Raw genomic sequence first — 10,521 nt, forward strand, 5'->3', positions numbered from 1 at the left:
TGAGAGGCGAGAGAATCAACTCAAGATCCAACTTGAGTGACACCCCCATGCGGACCTCAGGACGGGGACGGTGTCTGCTGGACAATTGTCTCTTTACTCCACGTGCAGGCTCTGTGACCCAGGCAAGGTGAGACAGGCGCGAGTCGCCATCACAGCTGTGATCCTGCTGGAGCTTGGAGGACATCACAGCGGAACCCTCAGGGGTGAATCTGGCCTTCTTCTCAGGCAAATGCTGGGGGAACCGCTCTGAGGATGCCATCAAACGTCAGAGAGGTACAGGTCGGGCAGAAGCAGAACATCAGGACACGTCACCTTTCCCTTTGCGTAAGGAATAGGCCAGAGAACCATTCTTAACAATAAATATTTATTAATTACAGAAGGTAAACGAATACAGAAGGCGTTAAAATAAAAACATAAGAAAATCATTTTATTCATACACTTGCATACAAGGCGAGTATAAGCTAATTAGTCCATGAGTATAAGCTAATTAGTCCCATTAGCTTGCGGTGGGAGCTTGGCCGGCTGTCCGGAGGCCTCTACAGAGAGGGGTTCCCCGCTGTGCTGGTGGGCTGCTGGGCTCGGGTGGGGCTGGTCTGGAGCTCGCTCCTGGTCTTGGACCTGTTGTCCACGATTTTCACTGCTGACTTCACCCACTTGGCTTGTGGATCAGCACAAACTTTCAGGCCACGTTTGGTAATAAAACTGTAATGAAAGAACAGACAAAGTCAGCCACAAGCTCCGAGTCCTCGGGTCAGGAGCCACGCACGGACGTGAAGAGATCTCATGCACACACTAGCAGCAGAAATGACCTTCAGAACCAGGACACCACACATGAACCAGGACACCACGCTCTCCAGCTGCTTCAACACAAAGGTAAAGTGTCCCAGGAGTGCCCAGTGCCTCTGTGCCCAGCACCCACTGCCCTGCTCACCAGTCCCACCAGGAGTCACAACTGACCTGGGCCCTAAGGACCAGCTAGTTCAATTACGACGCATCCGCCCCTTCCTCAAACCTAATCATGCTCATTGCTTGGATTAAAGGTGATTTCTTTATTTCAATTCCTTGGAGCAATTATGTGTCAGGGAGAACTGCTACTTCTGCAAGTGAGATCCTGGGAAGAGCCCAGTACTGTGGAGGCTGGTTCTCGACACGGGGGTCCCTTGAGATACAGTGACTGATAAGGCCTGGTGTGCTGCCCAGCCCACCCCAGCATCCCACGCCAGCAGAACAGCCTGAGCACAAGCTGGCCTGGGCCGCCATCACTGTCTTGGCCTCAGGCTGCTCTTCTGCTAAGTTAAATCAGGAAAGAGGACTTGGAGTCCTTATTTGGAGGTTAGACTTTGGCAATAACCATCACCTGGTGGGGCTGTGTGAAGGCACCACTAAGTGGAGGGCAAGGGCTGCGGGCCAGGCTGCAGCTCCCCTACATGGTGACCCATGTCCCCTGAGGGGCAGCACCCTCTCTGCGCCATCCCCGTATTGCCACACCTCCCCAGGCCCGCCAGGAGACACGCACATCACCGCCTTCATGGAGCCCTCCTTGATGGTGTAGGTCCTGATCCTGTTGACCGGCAGTCGCTGCGTGGTGAGGCTCACACAGATGCTCCGCTCGGGGACTTCGCTCCCCACACCTGGCCAGAGGGAGCGGATGGACACGATTTAAAACATCACCCCAATAGTACTGTTTCAGGAAATTTGTGGAGAGAGAAACGGAATTGTCTCTGTCACCTGGCATGTGTGTGTTTCCATGGAGACACCATGATGGGCAGCAGATGGCCCAGTGCCACCCACTCATTCAATGACACTTCAGCTCTGTGCCCAGTGCCAGTTGGGTGCCGAGGGTTTAGGGCACCAAGACAGACAGCTGTGGACCCTGTTTTCACGCAGCACATCTTCAAGTGAGGGTCCAGAACAAAACAGGTAAATAGGGAAGACGGTTTTAAATAGCTGTGCTACGTGATGTAAATGAGCTGAAAGGGTCCTGTGACAGAGGACTCGGGGCGAGGTCGCATTTGCTGGGAGAGGCAGCTCGTTTTTGACTGAATAAAGAAAGGCGTTCTTGTTTTAGTGGTACCATGTGAAGCAGAGGGGGGGGCTTCCTCCAGCATCCACCCTCAAACGAGTGGCCCAGGAGGAACTAAACGGTAAGTCTAAGAAGCATCTTCCACTGCAGAAGGGAAAGTGACTTGGGACAGTTAATGCTAGCGGTCTGGTAAGATCTAATCAAAGTTCCTAAGTGCCGATCTTCTCCTCCCCTGTGGATCCTGCTGCGCATTCACAGAAATCTCTACCCACAGAGCACCTCAGGCGGTGGCTGATGGGGCTCAGGCTGGTCTCAGAGGCTCTGACCATGCAGGAACACCAGCAGCTCGCTGCATGTCCCTCTACCATTGCTGGTTTGATTTTAAGGCTGAGCTGCCTCTGAACTCAGTAAAAAGAGAAAATCTGGCTTCTTTTCTTTTTCCCTCACTATTTAAGCAACCATTTTTCTCTGCATAAGCGTCTAACCTGGGCCGCCAGGACCCAGAGCATCCTACTGTCCTCCAAACCACAAAAGCTTTCACTCAAGCTCAGTGAAGTGTCTGTCGCTAGTGGTTAAAGCGCTGCCTTCACCTCAGAGGCAGAGCAGAGTCAAAGCGAAGATTGTTCTGCCCAGTTTTGTACAAAAGAAGCTGAGTGCCGGTGGGTCCCCAAGCTCCTGCAGCAGGAATCTTGGGAATGGGAGACTAGTCTCCAACACCTTCGGCCTCCGGAAGAGCATCATGGCCTGCCTGGATCTGCATCTCCACCCAGGGGGACACCCATGGGACACAGAAAATTGCCAGCCACGAGGCGACTCGTGGCTTAACTTGGTGGTCATGAGCCCTTTCGTTTCATGAATATTTTTCTTTTGCTCAATGTCTACGAGTTCTGGCCTTTGCCTCATTAACCTTGGACTTTTTGGGGTCCTGCTATCAAGTTATGGTCTTTTATTCTAAATCTACCAATTAAGATACAGATAAGTATAAAATAATCCCAGCCAGTAGGAAAAAGTGATCCTTTGAGAAAATACCTGTTGAATGCTCAGGCAGGACTCAGGAAATCTGACTCCCATCTGGGTATGACTTGCAGGTTTATTGGATCGTGTATAAGGTATTGATCTACCTGTTAACACTTACTATATAAGCTCCTACAAATTCAAGAAATCTATTCTAACTGGTATCATTCCCAGCAGAAATAATAGCCTCTCCCACTTACTTGAAGGTAATATTGACTTTCTGGATTTAAAGGTATGAGTTTATAGTCATTTTTAGTTTGATTTTTATAAATATAAAATATTGATTTGCTTCAAAACATACATCCTCTGTCTCATTCCCACACCATAATGGAGCTCATGAGTTTGAGAATTTATCAAGACAACAGTAAATGGGTAAAAGCTAGAAATGAATTTATAATCATCACCACCATTCTGTAGCTACCATTCATCAAAAACTACCATTTATAAGGAGGTTTGACCTAAGTAAATAAATAAGTAATCCACAAATAAATAAAACATCTGTTTCATTTTAAAACTAAGTATTGTTACATTTAATTTAGAGGTAAATGAGCACAGTCTCGAAATGGTTAAGAAATGTACTCCAAATCCCCCAGTTCGGAGAATGGGAGCCCAGCTACCAACCAAGTCCTCTCTTCTTAGGAGTCTGCAAAACCCCGCTCCCGCTTCCATGGGAAGTTAGAGACTTAGGCTGGAAAAGCAGCTAACTCCAGTCGAAACCGGAGTCAGGCCCCAAACACAGGCTGCCCGCCTGGCACCCCAGCCCTGGGCTCACCTTCCACGGTGCAGGCGGTGAGGCAGCAGATGCCCAGCAGTGCCAGGAGGAGAAGTCTCATGGCTGGGGTCTTGCGGAGCTTGCGGGAGACTGAGGAGCCGCTCCCGCCAGTCTCTTTTATGCCCCCGATGGTCAGTGCATGCACTTCCTGTGGTGAGAGGGGCTTTCGGGTGGGTGTGGAGTAGCGGAAAGTCTCTGCAACGCTGATGCTTTTGTTCTTGAAACAAAAAGTTCCTTTGCCCCTTCATACTAACCCACACCTTGTGGCCTGTTCCTCTTCTCCTGTGGTTAATGTGTCAATGAAACCAAATTTCTGCCTGAAGAAAACGTGGTTGTCTCATCTCTGGCCGCCAGTCTGAAGTCAGATCTTCCGCTGTAGGTAGGCCAGGCCTGTCAGGGCCCAGTCATGGGACAGAGCAAAGGAAGTGAGGTGGGGTGGTCACTGTGGCCCCTTCCCCGGCCTCCTGCCACGCCCAGCCCCAGGAAGGCAGGGGCCCCCACTGCCACGCTGGGTCCTCCATTCTTGGCCTCGTTTCTTCTCACTCCTCTCCTCACCCTCCTTCCCATTAGCCCCCTTTCTCTGCACCTCTCTCCCCCAGGTGCCCAGGAAAGACTTTAATAAGTATGGGCTTTAGTGGAAACTTACTAGGCATTTCACACGGCTACTCCAGAGTTGTCCTACACCAACTGCATTTGGGAAGAGAAAATAGTCTGTAATCTTGCCATTCTGACAGTTGCTATTTTTAATGTTTTCCCGGTGAGTGTTGGTCTACATGTGTTCTCACAATTGTGATCAATGTAAGCGCTGTTTAACATCCGTTTAAATATCTCCGAGCTTCCTCAGCCTTCTTGCTTCCACTTTGAGCAGACATAAGCACATATACATTCAACTGTCCCTTACAACTCACTGTGACATAACCTGATCTATAAGAGCAACTCTCATGAATGTACACAGCCCCTTTACTAACCAGGAGTGGGTGCTGGGTAAGGTCACACTGTCGTCTTTACAGCTCTTGCTGTGTGTTGCCCTGTGGTCCTTCCAGAACGTGCCTCCGTGGACAGTGCCCCCCGCAGGACTCGAGCACCTCAGTGCTGCTATAGCCTTTCAGACACTCGGTGTTTTTGTTGTTCTTTATCTTACATAAACATCAATAAAACACATTCATCGAATACATGTGTAGTTAAAGGTTTTGCCATTGCTATTAGGATTGTGAAAGTAAATTCCTGTTTCCATGGAAATTACAGGATAATCTCTAAGAGATTTTTCATTGCTGACATTTAATTTCCCAGCCAGACTCCACTCTGAACTTCAGAATGGCTTTGAAATCATGTCTGCCTCTACGGCACTGGATGCTTCCTCCAATCACACTGCTCCACAAGGACCAGTGTGCTCTCTTCCTTCCAATCTGCAGACAGCCATGTGGGGTCATCTTAGACTCACAAGAAAGGGGCACCCTGATAACCCGTCGGTGGGAATGGAAATTTGTAGAGCCAACGTGGAGGACCATACAATCTTCCTCCAAAAACCCAGGGATAGGATCGCAGAGGACCCAGCAATCCCCTCCCGATATGTACACAGGGGAGAGGAGCAGCCTGCTGAGGACACACTGTTCACAGCAGCCAAGGCATGGGACCAGCCTGAGCCCAGGAGGGCACAAGTGGACAGGGAACGTGACATGTGAACTGGACAGATGCCACTCAGCCATGGCAGGGGGCCCCTCACAGAGATAACAGGAGGAACCTGCAAGACGTTCCGTTCAGCAATAAGCCAGGCTCAGAAAGATGAACGCCTCCCGTGTAGAATATAAAAACGTTGCTCTGGTAGAGTCGAGAGGAGAATGGTGGACCTGGCTGGGGGTGGGGCGGTGGCCATACTAGTCAGAGGAGGTGCAATTTCAGTTGGATGAAGAAATAAGCTCAAGGGATCTTTTGGACGAGAAGTGACTGTAGTTAACCACGGATTATTTTCCTGAAATATGCTAAGCGTTTCCAGGCACAGACAGCTATGTCAGGTGATGCATATTTGAATTAGCTAGACTTCGTCATTCCACGGGCGACACGTATGTATACTTCAAAACATTATATTGCGCACACTAAATACATACAGTTTTATCTGCCCATTGAAAAGGTAACTAAAGTAAGTAATAAAAATAGAAATGTAAAACGAGGAGATTGTGCCTCTGGCTTTCTCAAGTTTTTGATGAAATAGACAGTCTGGCCAAAGGCTGTTTTCATTTAGTTTGTTGAAATGGAGTTTCTTAGACCTTCAGGATGAATTATCACTTTGTCAAAACGTGCAACAGCGTCTCTGGTGCAGAAGAACAGGACAGAGCGCGCAGTGGGCTCGGCGTGGATGCCAGGGACAGCACCTGGAGGTGCCACCGAGAATCCTTCATCTGCTCCTCCCCTCTTCCTCTTGGAAGCTACACCGGGCCCATGAGAACATCCTGAGGAGTCTCCATTTTCAACAGAGGATCTGAACCTTCCACTGTCCACCCCACCCTACTCCAAGCCAGCTCCACCTCTGCCCTGGGGCGGGGGGCTTATGCGATCGCCTCTTACCTCTGGGCGATGTGCCACACCTGCCAAGGGGACCCTTCCAAAACGTGGCTTCTCTCCAAAACGTCCTCCCACGGCCGTCCACTTTAGGAGTTAAATCCAGCCTTCGCAAGGGCTCACGCCTGGCCGTGGCCCTCCGTGACCCAGGCTCCTCTCCTGCTGCCCTCCTCCCCTTGGCTCCGCTGCAGCCTGAGCTTCGGCCTCCTCACATGCAGGCCTGGCCCCCCCTCGCTGCCACCTGTCCCCTCTCCTGGCTCTCCCTCCTGCTCCGTTTTCATTGCAGGGGCTCTGCACCTTCTCACGTGATGACATTTTACTTGTTGGCCACTTCACTGACCCCTCCTCCGGTGGGTTCTTTGTCTTCTCATTGCCGTCTTCTTAGAGCCTGGCACCAGCCTGGCACCAGCCAGCCCCTCAATTCAGGTGCCCAGAATGAGCCTCGTGCTCATGACCCAGGGAGCCCAGGAACGTGTGAGCGTGTGATCGTTCCATGCACACGCAAGGTGAGCTTGCACAACTGCCAAGTCCAGCACCGCACATGGTCGGCTGGTGTGAGGGACAGAGACAGGCACGGAAAGCAAGAGGTCCTCTCTCTCCTTTTTATTTCCCACTCTGAATATTTTTGTTCACCTGAAAAAATGACTTTGCACTGTGCGATCCAAGTAGGGATTTCTTCTTCTGTTGAATCTGTGTCTGTGGATTTTCCGATTTTTCTGTTAGGAATTTGTCTTTCCCTTGTTGAATTTGTTATGTATTCTTCCTTCTAATTCCTTTTCAAAGGTGTTGTAAACACATCGCTCAGTTCACACGCAGTGTGTCTTTTCACTACCTCTAGGATGTCTTTGAGGAACAAAAACCTTTAATTTCAACGTAGTCGGATGTTTTGCATTTTATTTTATGGTTAGTGATGTGGTGCCTTCATACACTCTTCCTTTGCCAAAGCAGCAAAAGTTTACCGCTTTTCTACTAAAAGGTTTGAACTCTTGCACTTGACCTTTGCATCTCAAGCCTTGTTGGTGTTGATTTCTGCATGTCGTGTGAGATCGGGATCCCCAGGTGATTTTTCTTTATGCGACAGTATTTTCTAGCTCTGGTTTTGGAGTAACTCCATTTGCTCACCTGCCTGTCACACAGCAAAGTTCCGCCATGTGTTTCTGACTCTGCTGTCCGAGGTCGGGTTTGACTGTGCCCGCAGCCCCGCTCAGTCTCAGCAACGACAGCCAGAACTGAACTGCAGGGGCAAGTCCCTTTCCTGACCCTTTTTCTTCAGAAGCATCTGGTCTCAAACTCACCAGTGGTCATGAAAACAGAAATTAAGGCCACAGCGAGACACCATTTCCCCATTTTCTTTTGATTCAAATGGCCAAACTTACTTCCTCTGATCTCAGTTCAGCAGAACACAGAGCCCCAAGTCTCACGGCCTTCGGGAATCAGCAGGGTACTGGAGGGCGACGAGGCAGTGTCATGTAAAGCTGAGCATTTGCATTCGGGGAAGCTCTGCAGATTCTACTCCTGCACGTACGCTTACAGAAGTCAAGGGGAGGCGGCTCTTGAACCTGAGTGCTTTCAGGTGGGGGGTAGATTGGTGATGGTACAGGGCCAATTCAGGATGCTGTGTAAATGTGAAGAGTGCCCGACTGTGCCCTCGAGATCAGGCAGGCTTTCCTGAGCACCTTGTCTCGGGCACTGTCCTCCCAGGGTGGCCAGGAAGCCAAGGCCCGCAACCTGAGACAGCGAGAGAACCTGGAGAAGTGACATCTGCTCTCAACCACCCAGAAGGGGCAGGTGCCCATCGGCCACATTTCTTTAGTGAGAAACACTTATCTGGCCCCATCCAGAAGCAAGGGCAGAGGGAGAGGAGTGGAATGGGGTCGTCTCTGGGAAACACAGTTCACATCTGTGCCTGGAGCGGGGCTAGTAGGTCCTGGTGCACCCGCCGTGGCCACTGCTCAAGGTCATCCAGTGTGTGCCTCAAGTTCAACATCTGTAAAGAACAAAAGCAAAAGAAAGATTACTGCGATCATTACTTTCTTTGAAACATGCCCTAGTGCAATCTCTCTTAAATTATACCTAGTTTTTCCCCCAAGATTAAAAGTTTTGTTGTATTCTTCTGGCACAGTATGATTATTATAAAGAAAATCTAGACACTATAGAAAAGGCTTTTTCAAAATGATTTTCACCCAAATCCCAAACTTAGCCACCATTGATGAACTGTCCTCCAAACACTCTCCAGGTCCTTGGGCCTCTGCAGGGTCAGCTGAGCAGGTGCAGCGTGTGAGGTGCTGTGTGCTAAGAACTGAAAGGCATCCGTGTGTCTCCTCCTTCAGACGGCACAGTGAGGAAGGGAATTATCACCTGCATCTAACAGGTGAGAATGTGGAGCTTCACCAGGCAAGTGGCTCACTCACACTAGGCTGGGTGGAGACACGGGGAAGATTCAAAGCAGGTCTGCCAGGCTCCAGGCCACGCACTGACCAGTGCCTGACGCCATCAGGCAACCCCTGATGCAAGCCTGGCAGCCATGTGACAATGGGCACACACATTTCTCTGACGTCTTATACTTTCCTGTTATCTCTTCAGCCTAAGTCCCCTCCCAGGACGTGACAAGATATCTCTTCCTTCCAGACATAGAAATTTCTTCCAAAGTTTAGGACCAAGCTGGCTGGCAGACCACACAAGACAGTTCCCAATGGCCACTACTTGTGCATGCAAAGTCAGATTTGTTAAAAAAAAAAAAAAAAAAAAAAGAGTCGGTCGACCATGGGTATTTCTGTACAGTGCATGGAACTGGCTCCTGGCTAGGTCCAACCAGACCTGATTGCCACTCCCACCAATAAGGTGTGAAAGCACCTGTTCTCCCTGACCTTCACCAGTACTAGGCGTCATCAGTCATTTTAACCAATGCAAATTTACAGGTGGTAATGTGAGGGCAAAACCAGAGCTGGTTGTGAAACGAAATTATAAAAATGTTATGGTAAGAAACCGTGTCTGGGGCAGGGGTCAGTTCCCCTCCCCTCTCCCAGCCTTTCTCCAGGAAGCCGGATTGACCCTGGGTCCAGACCTTTGGGATTGTAGATAGCCACCCCTGGGAATCTAGCTACTCCCCTGTGAAGTGTGAGCCACCTGTGGAGGCTTGGGGCCCTGGCGGCGGAGGTACGGTTCCTCCCCTGTCACTCTGCTTCTGTAAACACGCATCCCGCTGGAAACCCACGCCTAACCGTGTGTCCGGCAGACTATGAAATTCACGACGCCAACCAGCCTGTAAACGTGTGAGAATCTGAGAGTGGGAGCTCAGAATTTGGAGTTTGTGCTCCTTTGAGCCCGCCAGCGTGAAACAAAGCTTGGGGTTCTCCTCCTCAACCGGCGCTGCTTGCTTCCTCTCGCCAGCCTGCCTCCTCCATGGCAGGATCATGGCTGTTCGATCTGGATGCTCCGACAACTGTCGAAGCTGGCGATCTTTATGAAGTGCCATGGATTCCGTTTCACTGAACGGTTTGCTCCTTTCCTTTTCTTTCTGAAGGAATTTTCATCACGAGTTTTATCCAACAAGAGCAGGGCTGGCGATACACGGGAAGCAACGGTCCCGGGCGCACGGCTGAAGGGATTCCCTTTCCGCAGGAACGGCAGATTCTTCTGCAGACCTCAAGAGGCCTTGGGATAGGTGGGACGCTGTCGTCTTGTTCGTCTCTTCAGCTCCATCCTGTGGTCTGACTCTCAGGAAGATGTCCATCAAGCCACCGATGATTAGGACACCACGTGCTTACCCCGGCTCTGCACTGTGTGGCCCTTGGCTGTGACGTAGGCGCCTTGTCAGAGAAGCACCCTGGAAAGCGAGGACCAGAAACGCCACGCCGTGGATACCAGCATGCGTTCTCCTGTAACCTGGCTTCAACGCATCAGCAGGTCGCTTGGGCCTTGAGGTGAGGCAGTGCGGCCTCTTGGCTCAGGGCTGTTCATCAACTCCACGGACATGCGCGGCCACCGTGCAGGATCACAACTGCAAAGCAGGGGACATGGACGTGCAAATCACACGTCCGATTCACAGCCACGTGAGTTCCCTCCCTTTCACCAGGCCATGGACCGTCCAGCAGATGATGAGGCAGTGAAGGGAGTGAAAGCAAGGAGGCTGGGGAGTCGCAGTGCACGTCGACCT

At 50.6% G+C, this 10,521-nt stretch overlaps 1 protein-coding gene across 1 annotated transcript; it reads right to left on the bottom strand.

The window, feature by feature from the left end:
• Nucleotides 1–343: 343 nt before the first annotated feature.
• On the bottom strand, nt 344–4,077 carry LOC306641748 (lymphotactin-like). Its single transcript, XM_079106985.1, has 3 exons — nt 3,810–4,077; nt 1,517–1,631; nt 344–702 (listed from the first exon to the last, which is right to left on the bottom strand). The coding sequence occupies exons 1-3, from the start codon at nt 3,868–3,870 to the stop codon at nt 537–539; spliced, it is 342 nt and encodes a 113-aa protein (XP_078963111.1). The 5' UTR covers nt 3,871–4,077; the 3' UTR covers nt 344–536.
• Between the last annotated feature and the right edge of the window lie 6,444 nt (nt 4,078–10,521).

This window comes from Sciurus vulgaris (assembly GCF_902686455.1).
Source record: "Sciurus vulgaris genome assembly, chromosome: 12".
In the NCBI taxonomy this organism is placed as follows: Eukaryota; Metazoa; Chordata; class Mammalia; order Rodentia; family Sciuridae; genus Sciurus; species Sciurus vulgaris.

Excerpts from the sequence above, each read along its gene's own strand:
- LOC306641748 (XM_079106985.1), bottom strand. The coding sequence starts at position 3,870 with ATGAGACTTCTCCTCCTGGCACTGCTGGGCATCTGCTGCCTCACCGCC. Across the intron at positions 1,632-3,809 it reads CACCGCCTGCACCGTGGAAG|GTGTGGGGAGCGAAGTCCCC; the intron begins GTGAGCCCAGGG and ends CCCTCTGGCCAG. Across the intron at positions 703-1,516 it reads GGCTCCATGAAGGCGGTGAT|TTTTATTACCAAACGTGGCC; the intron begins GTGCGTGTCTCC and ends CTTTCATTACAG.